At 45.3% G+C, this 22,605-nt stretch overlaps 2 protein-coding genes across 2 annotated transcripts; both read right to left on the bottom strand.

Moving 5' to 3' along the window:
- Nucleotides 1-1,286: 1,286 nt before the first annotated feature.
- LOC139419304 (T cell immune regulator 1, ATPase H+ transporting V0 subunit a3a) lies at nucleotides 1,287-8,426 on the bottom strand. The gene is given in 13 exon segments (XM_071169250.1): nucleotides 1,287-1,311; nucleotides 1,313-1,446; nucleotides 1,654-1,793; nucleotides 1,901-2,054; nucleotides 3,659-3,865; nucleotides 4,216-4,312; nucleotides 4,466-4,545; nucleotides 6,008-6,065; nucleotides 6,239-6,303; nucleotides 6,889-6,984; nucleotides 7,203-7,351; nucleotides 7,598-7,676; nucleotides 8,310-8,426. Coding segments are annotated over 13 exon segments (1,401 nt in total).
- Nucleotides 8,427-14,412: 5,986 nt separating this feature from the next.
- LOC139419694 (pre-mRNA-processing factor 19-like) lies at nucleotides 14,413-21,553 on the bottom strand. The gene is made up of 16 exons (XM_071169678.1): nucleotides 21,326-21,553; nucleotides 20,853-21,002; nucleotides 20,560-20,636; nucleotides 20,330-20,471; nucleotides 19,969-20,039; nucleotides 19,667-19,735; nucleotides 19,424-19,465; nucleotides 19,094-19,168; nucleotides 18,812-18,887; nucleotides 18,471-18,580; nucleotides 18,162-18,317; nucleotides 17,946-18,015; nucleotides 17,068-17,241; nucleotides 16,060-16,142; nucleotides 15,600-15,705; nucleotides 14,413-15,325 (listed from the first exon to the last, which is right to left on the bottom strand). Exons 1-16 carry the CDS (start codon nucleotides 21,342-21,344, stop codon nucleotides 15,228-15,230), a joined length of 1,518 nt encoding a protein of 505 aa, XP_071025779.1. The 5' UTR covers nucleotides 21,345-21,553; the 3' UTR covers nucleotides 14,413-15,227.
- Nucleotides 21,554-22,605: the final 1,052 nt, after the last annotated feature.

Raw genomic sequence — 22,605 nt, forward strand, 5'->3', positions numbered from 1 at the left:
TATGTTGAGGTCAGTTGCCAAGTACAGTGCCAGTCAAAAGTTTGGACACACCTACTAATTCAAGGGTTTTTCTTAATTTTTACTATTTTCTACAATGTAGAATAATAGTGAAGACGTGACACATGGAATCATGTAGTAACCAAAAAAGTGTTAAACAAATCAAAATAAATAATAAAACCCTTACACAGCCTGGAGGTGTGTTGGGTCATTGTCCTGTTGAAAAACAAATGATAGTCGCACTAAGCACAAACCAGATGGGATATCGCTGTAGAATGCTGTGGTAGCCATGCTGGTTAAGTGTGTCTTGAATTCTAAATAAATCACTGCCCATGTCAGCAGCAAAACACCATCACACCACCACCTCCATGCTTCACAGTGGGAATCACACATGCTGAGATCATCCGTTCACCTACACTGCGTCTCACAAAGACACGGCGGTTGGAACCAAAAATCTCAAACTTGGACTCATCAGACCAAAGGACAGATTTCCACCGGTCTAATGTCCATTGCTCGTGCTTCTTGGTCCAAGCAAGTCTCTTCTTATTATTGGTGTCCTTTAGTAGTGGTTTCTTTGCAGCAATTTGACCATTAAGGCCTGATTCACACAGTCTCCTCTGAACAGTTAATGTTGAAATGTGTCTGTTACTTGAACTCTGAAGCATTTATTTGGGCTGCAATTTCTGAGGCTGGTAACTCAAATGAACTTATCCTCTGCAGCAGAGGTAACTCTGGGTCTTCCTTTCCTGTGGCGGTCCTCATGAGAGCCAGTTTCATCATAGCGCTTGATGGTTTTTGCGACTGCACTTGAAGAAACTTCCAAAGTTCTTCAAATTTTCCGGATTGGCCGACCTCTTTGCTTATTTAAGCTGTTCTTGCCATAATATGGACTTGGTCTTTTACCAAATAGGACTATCTTCTGTATACCATCCCTACCATGTCACAACACTACTGATTGGCTCAAACGCATTAAGGAAAGAAATGCCACAAATGAACAAGGCACACGTTAATTGAAGTGCATTCCAGGTGACTACCTCATGAAACTGGTTGAGAGAATGCCAAGAGTGTGCAAAGCTGTCATCAAGGCAAAGGGTGGCTACTTCTAATATAAAATATAGTTTGATTTGTTTAACACTTTTTTGGTTACTACATGATCCCATATGTGTAATGTCATCGTTCTGACGTCGTCACTATTATTCCACAATGTAGAAAATAGTACAAGTAAAGAAAAACCCTGGAATGAGTTGGTGTCCAAACGTTTGACTGGTACTGTAGGTGTGTGTATCCATTTACCTCCAGTTGTAGTGTTGGAACAGGTTGCAGGCACCATCCCGAGGGGAAGGGGCTGAGGCCTCTACTGAAACACTCGTTGTACACAGCTCCAGTGTAGATAGAGAAAAGACCCATCAGCAGAATCCGATACCGACCACCAAACATCATCTGGCAGATCTGGGAGAGGAGGGGGGAGAGAGATGCTCTTCAATTGGATGAGGTCAAGAGGGGTACAGTGTGTGGCTGGGCCAGTTGAAATACTTAATTTTCCAACACACATTTCACTAATTTCCTCTTCCCGGGAAGAGGCTCTAGCATCAGCTCCAGTCCTCTGGTCTTTCTCCTGTAGTACCATCCACGAGGAGAGTGGTAAGGTGTGTGTACCTCGTTGTCGTTGGTCCTGAGTTTGAGGTCTCTCTCCTGCAGCACCATCCAGAGAGCGGCCATGGTCATGAGGAGGCCGTGGCCCACGTCCCCAAACATCACCGCAAACAGGAAGGGGAAGGTGATAATGGTGTACACCGCTACGGACGGAGACACGGGAGGGACAAACACAAAAATCATACAGAGAAATAGTTAGGGTTGACAGAGTTGGGGGATGCCTGTTTAGTTTGCTGGTGTGTGTGTATACCTGGGTTGACCTCTCTGTATCTGGCAACACCGTATGCGTCTACGATGCTCTGGAAGCCGGCTGTGAAGGAGTTGGTGTGGAAGAGGGTGGGAGGAGGGGTGCTTGGGTCCGGGAGGCGGTTATAGAATGAGTCCACACCACTATCGTTCTTCCTCTGGGGGAGAGAGAGAGAATTATACCTGTTATTGCCTAAAGCAGTGGTTCCCAAACGTTTCAACATCCAGCTGGGTAACCCCTCTAGCACCAGGGTCAGCGGGGTCAACATTTTTAGCTTCCAGGAATTGTGTACAGATCCTTGCAACATGGGGCCATGCATTATCATGCTGAAACATGAGGTGATGGAGGATGAATGGCACGACAATGGGTCTCAGTATCTCGTCATGGTATCGCTGTGCATTCAAATAACCATTTGTAAAATGCAATTGTGTTCGTTGTCCGTAGCTTATGCCTTCCCATACCATAACCCCACCGCCAACATGGGGCACTCTGTTCACAACGTTGACATCAGCAAATTGCTCTCGCACACGATGCCACCGGGATTCATCGGTGAAGACCACACTTCCCCAGCGTGCCAGTGGCTATCGAAGGTGAGCATTTTCACGCTGGAGTCGGTTACAATGCCAAACTGCAGTCAGGTCAAGACCCTGGTGAGGACGATGAGCACATTGGAGGTGGCTTATGGTAGAGAAATTAACATTAAATTCTCTGGCAACAGCTGTGCTGGACATTCCTGTAGTCAGCATACCAATTGCACGCTCCCTCAAAACTTGAGACATCTGTGGCATTGTGTTGTGTGACAAATCTGCACATTTAAGAGTGGTAATTTATTGTCCCCCAGCACAAGGTGCACCTGTGTAATGATCATGCTATTTAATCATCTTCTTGATATGCCACACCTGTCAGGTGGATGGATTATCTTGGCAATGAGAAATGCTCACTAACAGGGATATAAACCAATTTTCGAGAAATAAGATTTTTGTGTGTATCGAACATTTCTGGATTTTTTTTATTTCAGCTCAAGAAAATTGGGACCCACACATATTTTTGGTCAGTATACTTAATTATCCTAACTAAAAACATTTTACCATTAATCAGGGCTGGCCCTAGCCTTTTGTGGGCCCTAAGCGAGATTTGGTTTTGACAGTGGAGAGAGAAATTTACATTTTAAAGTTCTACACATTTAGCAAATGTTGCAGTTTTAAAGCAAGTTTTCTGCAATTTTACAAATTTTGCCATGGGGTGGAGAGAAAATGTAGCAATTCTATAACCGATTTCATACAATTCTACCCATTTTGCAATGGAGTGGAGATACATTTGTGCAGTTTTAAGCAATTTTCGTGCAATTCTGCACATTTTGACATGACTTATGACATGACTTAATATGATATCTGAGTGAGAGGGACAAACAAAATCTATGTGGGCCCCCTTGAAGTCAGGGCCCCTGGGCAAGTGCCCTGCGTGCGCAGTCGGTATGCAGCCAAAATTATGAGCTGACATGAATAATTGAGTGACTGTCAGTGACTGAAATAAGAAGAGAAAAACTGCGGATGCATAATCAAATTTAGAAATTGCACCTTGTATATTCTACTATTCTAACTCGCAACAGTAAGTTGAGACCCAGACTGAGTTCCTAAAAAAAAAAAAGTTTTTGGAAATTGATCCAAGGGCCTACAAAAGAAAGAAAAGGAGAAAGAGAGAGTAGGGAGGGGCAACTGGTGGCTTCTCTATCTCCTCCCCTCCCTCCTCCTCCTCTCTCACCGTTCCCTCTATTAGGGCACTCAGTAGCAGCTTGCTGACGGGACACCAGGCCTCAGCGATCAGACACTTGTCAGTGACGGAGGGGCTGCAGAGGTTGAGCACGGCCTGGACGGCCTTACACTTCTGGACCCGCACCTTCCACTGGGGCAGCAGGGCCACCGAGCGACACAGCAGCTGCTGCAGGTAATGTTCCGTCTGGGAGAGGACCTGAGGGAAACCATGGAGGGAAGGAAGGGGTTTAATAAACACAGTATACATAGAATTCATAGAACGAGAACCATTCTAGTGATATGGACAGAACACCTTCCACTGGGGCAGAACCTCCTGTCTGGGAGACCTGAAATAAATCATGGAGAGAAGAAAGGGGTTAACAAACCTGGGTGGTGCCATAGAAGTAGAACAGATAGAGCAGGTGTAGCCTGATATCCACCCAACATTGTTGACGACTGACGGAGACACGGAAAACTGAGAGATAATGACTGTTCCAGCTCAAAATGATCTGTTAGTCTCTGTCCATCTCTCTCTCTCTCAATCTCTCCATCTCTCCCTTTTCTTACCGTTTTGATGTCTACTATCCTTCCCTGCAGCCCGTGCAGAATCTTCTCTCTCTCCGTCGTGCCCTCTGGGTAGTCAAAGGTGTGGGTGTGGAAACAGAGAGGGAGAGGAAAGAAAGAGAGAAAGAAAGAAAGAGAGCGATAAAGAAGGGGTAAGAAAAAAAAGGAGACCAAGAATCATTAGATTAGATTCAACATTCCAACAACATGGAACTGAAAATTGTTAAACTTTGGACCTGCTCTCACTAACCAATCACAGATCTTCTTGACTTTCTGTCCAATCTGCTTGCCCCAGAAAGAGATGAGGAAGACTGTCCACTGGACCATCTCGCCCTGTGATTGATCGCAAAGAATGAAGTAAAGAAGTGGGATTTAGAAGGGGGAAAAAAACATATTTTTGCTTATTGTCAGGCAAGGGAAATACATCCAATCTTCATAACAGAACACTCATAATAAAAAGCATCCTTCACTCAAACATACCCTCGTAAAACTGGCCATCCTACCGATCCTCGACTTCGTTGATGTCATGTATAAAATAGCCTCAAACACTCTACTCAACAAATGGATGCAGTCTATCACAGTGCCATCCGTTTTGTCACCAAAGCCTCATACACTATCCACCATTGCGACCTGTACGCTCTCGTTGGTTGGCCCTCGCTTCATACTCGTCGCCAAACCCACTGGCTACAGGTTATCTACAAGTCTCTGCTAGGTAAAGCCCCGCCTTATCTCAGCTCACTGGTTACCATAACAGCACCCACTTGTAGCACGCGCTCCAGCAGGTATATCTCACTGGTCACCCCCAAAGCCAATTCCTCCTTTGGTCGTCTTTCCTTCCAGTTCTCTGCAGCCCATGACTGGGACGAATTGCAAAAATCTCTGAAGCTGGAGACTCATGTCTCCCTCACTAGCTTTAAGAACCAGCTGTCAGAGCAGCTCACAGATCACTGCACCTGTACATAGCCCATCTGTAAACAGCCCATCTATCTACCTACCTCATCCCCATACTGTATTTATTTATTTATCTTGCTACTTTGCACCCCAGTATCCCTACTTGCACATTCATCTTCTGCACATCTACCATTCCAATGTTTAATTGCTATATTGTAATTACTTCGCCACCATGGCCGATTTATTGCCTTAACTCCCTTATTTTACCTCATTTGCACTCTCTGTATATATACTTTTTGTTTTCTTTTGTTCTACTGTATTATTGACTATGTTATGTTTATTCCATGTGTAACTCTGTGTTGTTGTATGTGTCGAATTGCTATGCTTTATCTTGGCCAGGTCGCAGTTGCAAATGAGAACTTGTTCTCAACTAGCCTACCTGGTTAAATTAAAATGTAAAAAAACAGGGAACAGTGGGTTAACTGCCTTGTTCAGGGGCAGAACGACAGATTTTTACCTTGTCAGCTCAGGGATTCGATCTAGCGACCTTTCGGTTACTAGTCCAACGGTTACTTGTCAGCTTAGGGATTCGATCTAGCAACCTTTCAGTTACTAGTCCAACGCTCTAACCACTAGACTACCTGCCGCCCCAGTATATAGTGTACTTGTTTTGACCAGGGCCCTTAGGGAATAGGATGCCACTTGGGACGCAACCACTATCGCTTATCACATATTCTCTTTTATATATTGCAATGCAAACTATATGACATCTGCTTGTCATGCCAGTAGGGAAAGTCCATTGATATTGTGTTCTTCCTAAATGGCACCCTATGGCCCCCAATTGCCTTTATAGTGCATTACTTGTGACCAGAGCCAGACCACTGTATAGGAAACAGGGTGCTACTTGAGACGCGGCCATTGACAATGAAGCCATTGATATCAGAGAAGGCTGGTGAGAGGAGCTATATGAGGACGGACTCATTGTAATGGCTGGAATGGAATTCAAGGAACGGAGTCAAACGTGGTTTCCATATGTTTGATACCGTTCAATTAATTCAATTCCAGTCTTTACAATGAGCCTGTCCTCCTATAGCTCATCCCACCAGCCTCCTCTGATATACATGTCACCTGTCACCTCAGCCTGATGTCTTGTCTGTTGTCCAGTAAGGCAGCAGTCTCCAGAGAAGAGGGAGGCGGAGCCTGACGGGAGAGGGCGATAGGAGAAGAGTAGAAGGCGCTCAACCAATGAGAGACTAAGTCAAGGCGCTCAACCAATGAGACTAAGTACAAGGCGCTCAACCAATGAGAGACTAAGTACAACCAAAAATTATAAGAACGTTTGGAAGGAATAGGTGCAACACTCGCTTAAAATTCAAATCTTTATCCTTTATCTAATTCGAGGTAAAATCCTGATGTTTCGGCCGTCAATGGCCTTCATCAGAATGAAAGCTTCAGGTAAAGAAATCCATGCTTTTCCATACACATCTGCTGTGTTCATGAGTTCCTAGGAAACTTAGCCCATCCCGTTTGAAAATAACTTAAGAGGTTTACTTGAATTGTTTTTGACATTGGAAACTCATAATTCCAAGAGCGTGTGAGTGCAACAATGGCCGACCCCAGAGCAGCAGAGAGAATACTGGGATATGTAGTTCATACCTGTGAGGTGGTTTGAGACCATGCCGGGATCTGTAGTTCATACCTGTGACTTGGTTTGAGACCATGCCGGGATCTGTAGTTCATAGCTGTGAGGTGGTTAGAGACCATGGTGGGATCTGTAGTTCATACCTGTGAGACTGTGAGGGACTGTGTCTGGATCAAAACCCCTCTGTATTGGCTGAGCTGGATCAGCTGGTTCATCAGGCTGTCTCTGTTCCTGGACACCTGGATCAGACAGCAGCACAGCAGAACAGTGGTCAGAGTATGAATAGCCCAGACAATGAAAGGAATACAAACAGCCTGGAATACAGTTGTATATGGTCCTGTAGTGTAAATTGCAAAAACAGTGCCTCTCCCCTTCTCAGTATCTTTCCCTCTTCTCTCCCCCTCACTCCTCTCCCGTTTCCTTCCCCCTCCTCGCTTCTCTACCTCCCCGTCTTCACCTCTCGTAGCTCCCTGGCCAGCCTCTCGCTCTCCTCCTCGATGGCCATGAGTTCTCTGGGCTGGGGAGCGGAGGGCACAGGGCTGGGGGTGGGGAGAGGACCCGCCAGCGGGGGGAACAGGGACCGGCCAATCTCCTGCTCCAGGTACGCTGGGGAGAGGGGGATGAAGAGAAGGAAAGGTGAGGTGGGGAGATGAACGAAGGGTGGGTGAAGGGATTGCGAAGGAATAGAAGATGTGCAGGAAAGGAGAGTGGAAGAGGAATGAGGGAGCAAGTGGATATCAGATGCAGATTTGTATGTGTAGAGGAGATGTGTAGAGGAGGAGGCTTGATGAATATCCCATATGAGAGTGCTCTCTGATCGTATGGTGTGAAGGTCAGAGGTCAGAGACTCACTGAAGGACTTCTCCATCTCCTCACAGCGCCGCACCTCGTTCACAAACTTCCTCTGGAACGAGTTGACATTGGGGTTCAACTGGAGTGGAGAGGAAGAGAGGAAGGAGGAAGAGGAGAAGAATTAGAATACTAGAATGAATGTGAAGCTTCTTATGACAGATTAAACGGTCAGCCATGTTGGTAAGGGCATTGGCCAACCATAGTTTGCCAGTGATGTAATAAGATAATTGTGTAAAACAATGAATGTGAAGATTATCTGCCCTGTATGTTTGTTAGCTAGCTAACCATACAGTCTAAGAGGAATGATTCCATTGTTTTTTCAAATTAACTGCCAATATGCCAACAGTCCATTCAAACAATGCAGTCCATCCACAGCCATACACTGGCTGAAATCAGTTAATGCTAGGACTTAGACAATTTATGTTATTCTACATGCCTTAAGTAGAAGCAGGAAATGCATCACCTATGCATTTACTACCATTCATTCCAATTTGACTGGCTTGGATTTCTCCCTGACCACAATGGCCGCCATTTTCACCCCATTCTAGAACTTTGAGGATTGATGGCATAGGCCCTCTAGTAATTTAATAGGATATCTATGGTATGGACTTTAATTATACATTTATGAGCCAAGTAAGCTTATTGTCTATTTAGTCTATTATCAGCATTACAATAGATGTTCAATACTAAAATGTCAAAGTGAACAACTCACGTCTCTGAATTCGACCAGACCCAGCTCTCCAAGCTCGCTGACGCAGTTGTAGGCTGACCCTGATTGGAGAAAGAGCTGCACAAGACACACCTCCTCGCTCCGAAAGAACGCGCCCATGGCGACCTGTAGATATGAGTGTCAAATAAACAATCAACTTTTAAAAGATATTAGAAATTACCTGTTAAAAATTTCAGATAGATTCATTATTGTAAAAAGAGAATAGCATGAGTGTCATGTTTGGCTTGACACTGACAGCAATGGAGTTCGCAAGAGCACAAACAGATCTGGGACCAGGCTAAAAAGAAAAGGTGTATCTTCTCCATTTTACCTAGCTAATACAGACAGTCCGGAGAGCATTGTAAGCATCAAGAGAAAGATGGAAAGATGGAGAGAAAGGAGGGCTAGGTGTAGCGAGCTACTGAACACAGAAAAGTTCAGTTCTCGATATGTGACTCCGGGACGGATGGCCTGACAGTAAATGAGTTTAGGACGAGGGGAAGAGAACAGGATGAGTGTGTGAGAGATGGTAATGAGAGAGAGAGAGAGAGAGAGAGAGAGACTGATAAAATACTACAGTCACTCAAACCTAAATCAAAGTCAGTATGTACTGCAAATAAGAAAAGGAAATCAGAGAGCTGCAGTACACTTTAGTATATATGGAAGTACTATCACTACTAATATAGCATCTAATTACATTGTTATAATGAAGTATTCAGACCTACATAGAGGGAGACAAAGCAAAGATACATTGGCTGTATTAAATAGTGATGGACGCTCACGAGGACTGTGTGCTGTCGTTCCCTGTGGACGACGTGAGTAAGTAGTTTAGCGTGTAAACCCTCGCAAGGCTGCCGGCTCGGACGGCATCCCAAGCCGCGTCTTCAGAGCATGTGCAGACCAGCTGGCTGGAGTGTTTACGGACATATTCCATCTCTCCATATTTCAGTCTGTTGTCCCTACTTGCGTCAAGATGGCCACCATTGTTCCTGTACCCAAGAAAGCAAAGGTGACTTAACTAAACGACTATCGCCCCGTAGAACTCACTTCTGTCATCATGAAGTGCTTTGAGAGGCTAGTCAAGGATCATATCACCAAGGATCATGCCACCCTAGACCCACTTCAGTTTGCATATCAGATCCACGAACGATACAATCGCCATTGCTCTGCACACTGCCCTATCCCACCTGGGCATGAGAAATACATATGTAAGAATGCTGTTCATCGACTACAGCTCTGCTTTCAACGCCATAGTGCCCTCCAAGCTCATCACTAAGCTCAGGGCCCTGGGTCTGAAGCCCTCCCTGTGCAACTGGGTCCTGGACTTCCTGACTGTCGGAAACTACACCTCCGTCATGCTGATCCTCAACACGGGGGCCCCACAGGGGTGCGTGCTCAGCTCTCTCCTGTACTCCCTGTTCACCCATGACTGCGTGGCGCATATCTCCAACTCAATCATCAAGTTTGCTGACGACACAACAGTGGTAGGTCTGACTACCAACAGCGACGAGGCAGCCTTCGGGGAGGAGGTGAGAGCCCTGGTCGGAGTGGTGCCAGGAAAATAACCTCTCCCTCAACACAACATAGGAGCTGATCGTGTACTACAGGAGACAGCAGAGAGAGGACGCCTCCATCCACATTGACAGGCCGCAGTGGAGAGGGTCAAAAGTTTCAAGTTCCTCTGTGTTCACGTCACTGACAACCTGAAATGGCATGGGCCCTCAGATCCTCAACAAGCTCTACAGCTTTACAACTGAGAGCATCTTGACTGGCTGCATCACGGCTTGGTATGGCAACTGCTTGGCATCAGACTGCAAGGCGCTACAGAGGGTAGTGCGGATGGCCCAGTACATCACTGGGGCCAAGCTCCCTGCCATCCAGAGGAATGCCTGTGAAATTGTCAAACAAATCTGCCACCGAAGCTATAGACTGTTCTCTCTGCTACTGCACAGCAAGTGTGGGACCAAAAGGATCCTGTAAAGCTTCTACCCCCAAGCCATAAGACTGCTGAACAGTTAATCAAATGACTACCTGAAATTTCATTTACCCTTTTTGTTCCACTATCATTGACTCTATGCCCACTCACTGGACTCTACCCACACACTCACATATACATATACTGACACTCCAACACACACACGCACACTTACATATGCTCACACACACAAAACACACGCACACACTTTCACATTCTTCACATACGCTCCTACTACACTTTATTATCTATCCTGCCTAGTCACTTTTACCCCTACCTACATGTACATATTACCTTAACTACCTCGTACCCCTGCACATTGACAGGTACAGGTACTCCTTGTATATAGCCAGGTTTATTGTTATTGTTTTACTATTTTTTTTGTGTGGTGATTTTCTTTCTTTTTTAACTCTGCATTGTTGGGAAAGGGTTCTTAATTAAGCATTTCACGGTAAAGTCTACACCTGGTGTGTTCGGCGTATGTGACAAACACAATTTGATTTGATATAGTCCCTTCACACAGATAGCGTGGTGAAGGCGCACAGTGCCTCTTCAACCTCAGGAGGCTGAAGGAATTAGGTTTGGCCCCTAAGGCCCTCATAAACTTCTACAGATGCACCAGTGAGTGCATCCTGTAGGGCTATATCACCGCCTGGTACAGCAATTGCACCGCCCACAACAGCAGGGCTCTCCAGAAGCTGGGGCGCACTGCCTGCCCTCCAGGACATCTACAGCACCCGGTGTCACAGGAAGGCCAAGAAGATCATCAAGGACCTCAGCCACCCGAGCCATGGCCTGTTCACCTTGCTACCATCTAGATGGCAGAGACAGGGCATGTGCATCAAAGCTGGGACTAGACTCTAGAGCTCTGAAATCCTAGGGCCAGTGATGAGCTAGTTTAAGTTTAACCGGATTCAGCATAGCTAGCTGGGATACGATGCTAGGAGGATACAATTACTCACCACAAGGCAATTTCGCTAACTACTCTCTTTTGAGTCATGCAGCAATGTCCCGAATCGTTGCTGTAGGAGACGCTAAGCTGGCTAGCTGTCATCAGCATCAAAACATCTAGCAATAACCTAGCTAATAAAGAGAAGCTAGCTGACGTTGGCTAGCATAACTGTATACATGCCCATCAAATGGAGATTTCATCGACATGTCTTCATCGTAGGGTGATAGCTAGCTACGTGAAACGAAAATGAACTTCTGTAATTTACCGTTATCTAGCTAGCTCGCCGGATAGCGATCTGTTAGCTGTGGGGAACGTTATCCCAGCATTTCTCCCTCTAGCAATTGGGATGGTGCAACGTGCACTCTGCAGAGATGTAAACAAAGGGACTACAGTACAGATGCACGCTAGATAACGAAGTTAAGATGGCTGAAACTATTTGAGGTCGTTTTTTTCCATTGTCTTCTGTGTCACACTGTTCCACTATCAAACTCACGTGACGTCTCCAACCGTTCTGGAACTGTCGTCCTATTTGGGACAGGTGTTCTCACACACCGGTAATTGAGTTGTATAACAAGAGGGCATGTGTAATAAGCATGTAACAGACCACACAATGAGAGCGGATTGGATTATTTTGATGTTTATTGATTGATGATCCAAAAAACAAACAAAGTCTTCACCTGGCAAAAGATGTGTAAAAGAAAAATGCATAAAACAGGAATTTCATGAAGAGAGAAATTAAGGACAATAGGATAAGGAAATAAAGATAAGGGAAAAAACTGTGAAATGGAACCTAGGGTTTAAAAATGTACAAATATTAGAATTTCATCAAATCAATGGCATCACTTACCAACTAATCAAAATCATTCACATTGTACAATAAACATTTCCGCGTTTTTTTTTAAACGCGGAAATGGAGAATAGAAGGCATGAAATCAACATGAAATCCACAAGCTGTAAAGACTAAGACCACATTCTGATACTGTTACGATATTAATCAAAATAAGATGGCACTGAGTTTCAAAAATATATACACTGCTCAAAAAAATAAAGGGAACACTTCTGTGAAATCAAACTGTCCACTTAGGAAGCAACACTGATTGACAAAGAATAGACAACAGGTGGAAATTATAGGCAATTAGCAAGACACCCCCAATAAAGGAGTGGTTCTGCAGGTGGTAATCACAGACCACTTCTCTAGTGTCCAGAGCATGGAGGCGCTACCAGGAGACAGGCCAGTACATCAGGAGACGTGGAGGAAGCCGTAGGAGGGCAACAACCCAGCAGCAGGACCGCAACCTCCGCCTTTGTTCAAGGAGCAGGAGGAGCACTGCCAGAGCCCTGCAAAATGACCTCCAGCAGGCCACAAATGTGCATGTGTCTGCTCAAACGGTCAGAAACAGACTCCATGAGGGTGGCATGAGGGCCCGACGTCCACAGGTGGGGGTTGTGCTTACAGCCCAACACCGTGCAGGACGTTTGGCATTTGCCAGAGAACACCAAGATTGGCAAATTCGCCACTGGCGCCCTGTGCTCTTCACAGATGAAAGCAGGTTCACACTGAGCACGTGCTAGACCTCATGTGGCTGGAGTGTGTCAGCAGTTACTGCAAGAGGAAGGCATTGATGCTATGGACTGGCCCGCCCATTCCCCAGTCCTGAATCCAATTGAGCACATCTGGGACATCATGTCTCGCTCCATCCACCAACGCCACGTTGAACCACAGACTGTCCAGGAGTTGGCGGATGCTTTAGTCCAGGTCTGGGAGGAGATCCCTCAGGAGACCATCCGCCACCTCATCAGGAGCATGCCCAGGCGGTGTAGGGAGGTCATACAGGCACGTGGAGGCCACACACACTACTGAGCCTCATTTTGACTTAATTTAAGGACATTACATCAAAGTTGGATCAGCCTGTAGTGTGGTTTTCCACTTTAATTTTGAGTGTCACTCCAAATCCAGACCTCCATGGGTTGATACATTTGATTTCCATTGATCATTTTTGTGTGATTTCATTGTCAGCACATTCAACTATGTAAAGAAAAAAGTATTTAATAAGAATATTTCATTCATTCAGATCTAGGATGTGTTATTTTAGTGTTCCCTTTGTTTTGAGCAGTGTATATATCTACAACAACAATGTTCACTCTGAAGTCACCTCTGTGTTTGTGCTCCCTTGTGTGTGTGGTATGGGTGGTCTTACAAGGTACTATATACACATTGATGAAAGGACATGGTCTACAATATGCTTGTATGGCTCTTGGTGTGATTCAGTCAATGCCCAAGTCCTGAATGGCACCCTATTCCCTTTATTGTGTACAACCTTCGACCAGGGCCCCTTTCAAAAGTAGTGCAGCACTATATAGGGAATAAGGTGTCATTTGGGACACATACCATGGCTCTCGGCCCAGTGGTTAGAGTGTTGGGCCAATAACCGAAAGATTGCTAGATCGAATCCCCGGAGCTGACAAGGTAAAAATCTGTCGTTCTGCCCCTGAACAAGGCAGTTAACCCACTGTTCCTAGGCCGTCATTGTAAATAAGAGTTTGTTCTTAACTGACTTGCCTAGTCACTTTAACTATACGTTCATGTACACACTACCTCAATTGGCCCGACCAACCAGTGCTCCCGCACATTGGCTAACTGGGCTATCTGCAATGTGTCCCACCACCCGCCAACCCCTTTTTACGCTACTGCTACTCTCTGTTCATCATATATGCATAGTCACTTTAACCATACCTACATGTACACACTACCTCAATAAGCCTGACTAACTGGTGTCTGTATATAGCCTTGCTCCTCTTATTTTCAAATGTCGTTTTACTGTCGTTTTATTTCTTTACCTACACACACACTTTTTTTTCACACTATTGGTTAGAGCCTGTAAGTAAGCATTTCACTGTCAGGTCTACACCTGTTGTGTTCGGCGCACGTGACAAATAAACTTTGATTTAGTTAAAGGTAAAATACAACAATAACATAGTATGAGCCATATACAATAGGATTGCTGTATGACATATTTTGGGTGGAATCCAAACTGATATGCTCCGTTTCACCATTGTTAAAACCTCTACGGGATTGGTGTCCCTCCCCACGGGACGGGCGCGCTAATGCGATTAGCATGAGTTTGTAAGTAACAAGAACATTTCCCAGGACAAAGACATATCTGATATGGGCAGAAAGCTTGAATTCTTGTTTGAGTTTATTTATTTTTTTACAAGGACAGTGCACAATAATCAACGTTTCAGTATAAGTGCCGGTTTTAGCCAGCCAGCTAATTTTCAACTGCAGTCCCTGGGCAGGTTGTTAATCTAACTGCACTGTCCAATTTACAGTAGCTAAGAATACCATGCTATTGTTTTAGGAGAGTGCACAGTTATGTACCGAAAATGTATCAATAGACCAACTAGACACATTTGGGCAGACTTCATACAACATTTTGAACATTAATGCAATGGTTCATTGGATCAGTCTAAAACTTTGCACATACACTCCAAAATCTAAATTGCACCTAAACTGCAATAATACATTGTGGCCTTTCTCTTGCATTTCAAAGCTGATGTTTTTTTTGGTATTCTTTTGTAAATCTAATGTGTTATATTCTCTTACATTAATTTCACATTTCCATAAACTTCAAGTGTTTCCTTTCAAATGGTATCAAGAATATGCATATCCTTGCTTCAGTTCCTGAACTACAGGCAGTTAGATTTAGGGAGGTAATTTGAGGCGAAAATTGAAAAGGGTCCGATCCTTATTATTAAGAGCATATCAGTTAAAAATCCATTCTAACATTCTAGCCTCAGTTTATTATCCAATCAAGCTGCATGTCCCTTCTGATCAACTGCTGCAGGGTCTGTCCCCCCCCAGATGGAATCCTTTTCCCTAGGGTGCCATTTGGGACACAGCCAAAGTCTCTTCCCATGCATACATCCTCAGCGTGACCTCAGAGAGGCCAGCCAATCAGAGACATCCATCACTCTGCTCATATGATCCGTGTTGTTACAGGCTGTAGAACTTGAGGCTCCTGTCCATTCCAGTGGAGGTGAGGAACTGGGCGTGCTCCCCGAAAGCCACGCCTGTCACCACCCCAGTGTGTTCTGGGTAAAGAAAAACAAAAATGTTTTGACTTGAAATCAACTCAAAAGAATGAGTTGACGCACACCAAATAAAGTTGGGGAGGTGCTGATAAACAAAATAGTAAACCTGAAATATATATTTCATAGGGTACTCTATATACACACTTGCTATTATAGTCATCCAGCCAGGCACTTTGAAGACCCACCTCTAGACATCTGTTTCTGTCCCAAGCTAACTCATCACCACTCGCCATTGCATCTCTAGCAGTATGACACACACAGTGCATTCTCTTACCTGTGAAGTTGAGGACCTCGGACCACTGCTTACAGATGTAGACCCTGATGTCAGTGCCACCCACAGCCAGGTACGTCCCACTCTGGTCAAACACCAGGGACTTCACCTGAGGTAGTGGAAAGAGACTCACGTATCATTTATCTAAATTTACAGGGTAGTTCAGTACCAGGAGATTACAGTATTCATACAGAGCAGACCGTTGTTAGCCTGGGTGCCAGTCGGTTTCTGGTCTCTTGCAAACTCCTTATGGAATTTTCATGCCAGTGACGGAAATGGAGATGGCAAGAGCACAAACAGATGTGGGACCAGGCTAGATTGTAGCACGACTAGCTTCTGAATGTCCAGTGTACAGTCTACAACGACTGTCTCTCAAATAGCAGCGGATTTCTTAGATAGTGCACTTGGCTCTGGCCAAAAGTAGTGTAGGGAATAGAGGTCATTACAGACGTGCACTACTTACCTCATAGTTGTTGTCCAGGGTGATGGTTTTGAAATTCTTCAGCTTCCTCAGATCCCAGAGCTTCACTGAGCTGTCCTGTGCACCTGGAGACATGAGAGAGGAGGGTGAGGTGAGCAGGGCCAAACATGTACTTTTTGATCCACCAGCCACTGTGTCAAGTAGATAAAAAAAAAAAAACCTACCAGCCACTAGATTTTTTTTTAACCAGCCAAAATATCTTGGTTCGCAATAATTACACCAACAAAACATGAAAAAAAAACAGATGAGCATGCTTTGTAATGTTTCTAAAAAAACAATAAATGTAGGACTAGTAAGAAGTAGTGGTATATTGTTACATTTTATTTGTGACCAGAGTCTTAACCAAAATGTGTACATTTCAGAAGTGCTGAACAAATAGTTATATTGACTACGTCCGTCCTAGCTCGCTCATTAATGTCTTAATCTACATTACGGATGGCCTCTTATCCGCTCGTCGTCCCCTTATGCCATAGTTTGTACATCTCAATTGTCAGTAGTAACCACATTTGTTTAAGCAAGTCACCCATATCAGTTTTTTTTTAAAGGCAGTTTTGCTGCCAGACAAGGCTCTGCTAATAGACAGGTGTAGCGGTGGTAAGGATTCCCTCCATGGTGCTGAACAGAAAGCTCAGCTGTTGAGACAGATTTATGCAGGCCCTAACCGTTTGTGGGCAGATTTTGTCACCGCAAAAGTGCACTTAATGTATTGTTTAGTGTTGTTTTGTGGCTTCTCTGGCCTGCATCCCAAAAAATGAGGGGGAGTTTGCCCCACCAAGATTTACATGCTAAAATCACCACTGGAGGTGAGCAGTAATGTCTAACAGTGTTTACACAAAGGAATAAAGACAACTTCACACACAGTCACTCAATCACAAAGAGTGTAACAGAGACTGACACACACACAAAGCTAATCTTCTCTCTCACGTGTGCGCTCACACATATACACACACACACAGAGTCCTCTCTCTCACAAACACACAGCAATCTCACCTGTAGCCAGGTAGTATCCGTTCTCAGAGAAGGCGATGGAGGTGACAGGGCCGATGTGGCCAGGGAAGTTGGCCACGTTGGTGCGCTCCTTCAGGTCCCAGATCTTGATCTGAGAGTCGGCCGTCCCCGTCCCGAAGATCAGACCGTCAGGGTGGAACTGGGCACAGGTCAGAGCTGGAGGGGTACAGGACGTGTAAAGAACATGTATTTGCAATGTATCCGTGTGCTTTCAGAGAGTACAGGGGACGGGGTGGTTGGAAATACTGTATTTTATTTCAGTTACTCCAGTTAGGTACTAGGTCCGTCAATTCACAGGGGGGGGAGATTGATTAAATGTTATTGTTTTAGGAAAGACAACCTGGCATTTAAGGGGCTTGCTTTGTGGGAAACTATTTGGTGGGCTGACCCCACAGTTAGGAAATGCTACTTTTGGATACTGACAGACTATTAGAGGAAGCTGGTCCCTAGCAACATGTGGTCAATAAAACGTCTTGTCCCTAGCAACATGTGGTCAATAAAATGTATTGTCCCTAGCAACATGTGGTCAATAAAATGTATTGTCCCTAGCAACATGTGGTCAATAAAATGTCTGGGAAGACAAAGAGAGAGAGAGAGAGGTCCAACAGTGTGGTCCAGCGATTAGAGCTGCCACAATCGCCATGGTTCGAATCCAGTCCACTGCCCTTTCACTCCCCCCTCCCAACCTGTGGTAGACTAGTGTCCTGTCTAGGGGGTGCACCTATACATCAAGCTGTCTCACACCACAGAAACAGGATATATGCTCCTGCCCTATGGGCTGTACTGGCTTGGACAAGGCTACTTACTTACTCCGATCTCCTCAATAAAAATAATAAAGAGCGGGAGAGAGAAGCACTCACCACATCCTGCAGCCTCATCAGTGACCTTGGTGAGAACACGACCTGTTTGGATGTCAGAGAAGGCCCAGTACTGACGGAGAGAGAAAAGGGAAGCGATAGAAAGTAGAGAAAGAGGGGGAGACAGTAGATAAAAATAGTCTTTACATAATGTTCTTGACATCCAAATCCATGTGTGAGTACATATGTTTTGTGTGTGTGTGTGTGTGTGTGTGTTACCTGATCCTCGGAGGAGCTGAGCAGGTAGTCTCCGGTGGCGTGGAGGGAGAGCCCGGTGACGCTCGCCTCGTGAGCCCGCACCACCTGGACACAGTTGCCCCCGGTAATGGACCACACGCGGATAGTGCTGTCTGGAGAGGCTGAGAACACTACCGACTGGAGGGAGAGGAGGAGAGTGCGCAGAGAGGGAAAGGGGAGAGAGAGAAATTGTTGAGGTAAGGGATATTAGAGTTAGAGTAATTCCAGTGCAAGACATTGCTGCGGACTATGTCAACGGAGAGAAAAGGAAAGGAAGTGTGTGCGTCTCACCTGAGAGGGGTGGTAGATGACAGAGGTGACCTTCTTGGTATGTCCTTTCAGGGTTGCGATGATCTGCTCCTCCTTCTTATCAAACACCACCACGTTCTTATCAGCCCCGCCTGTAGAGGGAGACAGAGAGGTTAGGGGTTGTATCTTGGTCTGGCCAGGGTCTGCGTCCCAAACGTCAGCCTTCTGGTCAAGAGCAGTGCACTATATAGGAAAATGTAGGGTGTGCCATAGTATTTTTTGTTTCCTCAAGGGAGGGAGGAAGCATTTTGATGGAATTCACACAGAAACAATGTGTGTCTATATCTACAATGGGCCGTAGACTGTGTGTGTGTGTGACTCACCAGTGAGCACTTTGTTGGTGTCGGAGGGACACAGGTCCAGAGACAGGATCCCAGGCACACTGGCACTGTGGAGACCCTGACAGACAGACACACAGAGAGACAGAAAGAGAGAGACAGATACATAAACATAATTTAGGGCTGTGTTCAGTAGGAATGAAATGGAAGAAAAATGATCTGAAACAGGGAGGAACCTTTCTGAACTTGCCCAAGGTTTGAAGAATAAAGTGTTCCAACACCAGCCATAGCTAGAGGTCACACACACACACACACACACGTACTCACAGCATGGGTAGCGACTTGTCTGTACTTGCTGAGGTCCTCCGTTCGGACCAGCTCTTCTGGAACTGTCTTTCCTCTCTGTGGGAAGAAAGACGGTAGAGGTGAAGTGTGGACAAAAATGTATCCTAGCATGGCTATGTCCCAAATGTCACCCTATGGCCCCCGTTCAAAAGTAGTGCCCTATGTAGGGAGTAGGGCGCCATTGTACTCCATTGGAGACACAGCCCATAGCCTATACTAAGCTGACAACTGGTTGGACATTAGGTAGGTTCTTCTATGAATAACAACAGGGAGGTTGCTTGATAGGGACTTCTTTGGCGTTTGAATAGTTACCTTCTTTCTCTCCGTGGTCAGGACCGTGGCCTTGTCTTGCAGCTGTGGAGAGAGGTGGACATCTTAGTATAGGACACTGTGCTGTATAGTGTGACAGCATAGTTGATTGGTTATTTCAAGGTTTGATACATCGCAGCCTTATATGGTACTATTTGCAATGAACGCACATGATAGTCTAGTAAAACAGGGTGGTATCATTCCTCTTGTACTGTGGATGTGAATGTATGTGAGGACATCTCTTACCTTCTGTATGATCTCTGGTATCATTCCCACCTGCTCACTGACCTCCATGGGCTCTCCTGCACCTCCAGCCTGCGAGAATAAACACAGAATCAATAACAAACGAGAATTGTACATTCCTTATTAGAAAATGTGTATTTGCATCAGCTGTTAAAAATCATTTTTATATGAACATATAGATACTACAACTTCACAGGTCTCACTTAGACCGAAGACTTCAATCAAGAAACAGACTTTGAGCTCATGCGAACCAGTTAACTATCAATTTAAAAATATTGACTGAGGGCTTTGAGCCAATCACTGACCGTGACATGGGGCTGGGAAGCGACTGCCTGAGCCACCACCAATCCTGCCTGTGGCTTCAGAGTGGCCAGAGCTACAGGGAGAGAGAAGGGTAAAACATAGCAGAGGAGAAATGAGAAGTGACGCCCCATGGCCACTAACATCCAAAGCTGTTTCCAGATTAACATAAGAGTGTGTGCAAGTATGCTTGCCTGTGTGTCTGTCTATAATACTGTGTGTGTGTGTGTGTTAGAATGTATAATCATGTGTTGAGTGTACAAGCATGTGTGTGTATGTAAGTGCATAATGTGTGTGTGTGTGTGTGCACAAGCGTGTGTATATAAGTGCAGAATGTGTGTGTGTACGTATGTATATATCTCTCACCCTCTCTGGCGGCAGTGACCTCCTTGGTGAGACGGGCGATGACCCTGCAGGCGGCGTCGTGCTGGTAGAGGGCGTGGCTTAGTTCTTGACGCGTTGTCTGCAGCTGCTGCCTCAAGGTGAAACTGTGGAGCATCACCGCATCCTAAGAGAGAGATCGTTTTAGAAGAGTGTGTGTGTGTCTCAGTTCAGACACAGCGAAGGGGAGTGTAGCTGAGTATACATGGACTCACCCACTCGTCCTGCAGAGCTTTGAGGATGGCTGGGATGCTAGTGGATGAGGGAGCTTTGGGTCTGATGGGGTGAGAGACTGAGGCAGGAGGAGACAAAGATAGCTTAATGTAGTGAGATATCCCCTGACTAGTGGGGTTACCATTGTTGTTGAAGTGGCAGAATACACTCTAGCCTAGAGATTACCAGGCACCATGCAGGAATAGTTGGAAGTCAAATCATATGGATTACCCTTACTGTGTTGACTTCAGCTCAGCATCAGATCTGAACACACTCTCCTCCATGTATCCCTCACCTTTAATGTCTATCAGCTGTTCCTCTGACAGAGGCTGCCCATTCATAGGGTCTGCTCCATTCTCAGCTATGTACTTCTCAATCAGCCGCCGCTCGAACACCTGGTTAGACACCGGCGACACACACGGGTGCTCCGGGACCTCATTTGATACTGGATGGACGGTAGAGCGAGAGAGTAAATGTGCATGCCCGCAATTACAATATAAATACGGCAAACGCAACTCTAGTCAGAAGATGGAAGGACACATTACCGTTTAACTGTACTCTGCAGATATAACACCGATGTCAAGCTGATCCACAATGCTTGAAAAGGGTTGCTTGCTAATTGAAATGCATAACATGCATATGCTAAAAATAATAAGGGAAGGTTCTAGAGACATTATTATACACAAACATACGTGATATTTTCGGTCTGTGTACCGCTAACGTTCCGGAAGGGCAACTCGACTCATTCATTCATTCATTTGAACTTACTTGCACAAACCAGGGACATTTTCAGTAGCTAGCTAAACTCTCGGTCGTTCGTTCCCTCCAAGATCACCGTATCAGTACAGATAAATTAATGTTCTTCGGATCCAACTGTTGCTTATTTTTGTGTTGATTGTAATACAATAATAATCCGGCTAAATTACATTTTCATTTGTTAATTTTTCTTTCCGGATTCACGCACGTTGGTCCGCGGCTGCGCGTTTCGGGTGAAGCTCCGTCTATTGCATGCTGGGATAGCATGAGTCCTCCGACCCCGCCCCTAGTCTGAGGTCCCCAACAAACTATAGTGCTATTCAAAATCCTTGGGACACTCGTACCCTAAACCTTAACCATTTTGAATGTCAACTTCAATGGGGGTAAGGGCACCCCAAAGATCCCGGATAACAAGGACCAACAAGAGATGTGTCAAAGGCAGCGCTGAAACGTGTGTGAATCTGCTTTCACCATTCATGGCAACTCAGAAGAAGTAGACTTATAGTCTAGACAAGAAGGCTAGTACTTTAAATAAAACCAGGTTGGGCACACCCCCTTCCTCATCAACAGGTCTGCCATGGAGACGGTCAAAAACATAATGTTCCTCAGCACTCCGATGAGCTGAAACGGTCAAACAGCACGGACACCGTGGTGAAGAAGTCACGACAGAAACTCTTCAACCTCAGGAGACTGAAGAAATTTGGCCTGTTCTCGAGGGCCCTCACAGTGTTCTACAGGAGCACCATCAAGAGCATATTGTCGAGCTGCATCAAAACCTGGTACGTGTCTTCTTGTCAATAACGGCTGGTGCGCAATGCCTAATATTAAAGAAGTCTTGAGGTATTGCTCGCCTGAGGTAGAGTACCTTATGATAAGCTGTAGACCACACTATCTACCGAGACAGTTCTCATCTATATTATTTGTAGCCGTCTATTTATCACCACAGACCGATGCTGGCACTCAACCAACTCCATAAGACCATAAGCAAACAAGAAAATGCTTACCCAGAAGCAGCGCTCCTAGTGGCCGGGGACTTTAATGGCCAACTTAAATCAGTTTTACCAGCATGTCACATGTGCAGCCAGAGGGGGAAAAAACTCTATAGACCACCTTTACTCCACACACAGAGATGCATACAAAGCTCTCCCCCGCCCTCCATTTGGCAAATCTGACCATAATTCTATACTCCTCATTCCTGCTTACAAGCAAAAACTAAAGCAGGAAATACCAGTGACTCGCTCAATGCGGAAGTGGTCAGATGGCACGGATGCTACGCTACAGGACTGTTTTGC

This window comes from Oncorhynchus clarkii, chromosome 10 (assembly GCF_045791955.1).
Source record: "Oncorhynchus clarkii lewisi isolate Uvic-CL-2024 chromosome 10, UVic_Ocla_1.0, whole genome shotgun sequence".
Taxonomy (NCBI): Eukaryota; Metazoa; Chordata; class Actinopteri; order Salmoniformes; family Salmonidae; genus Oncorhynchus; species Oncorhynchus clarkii.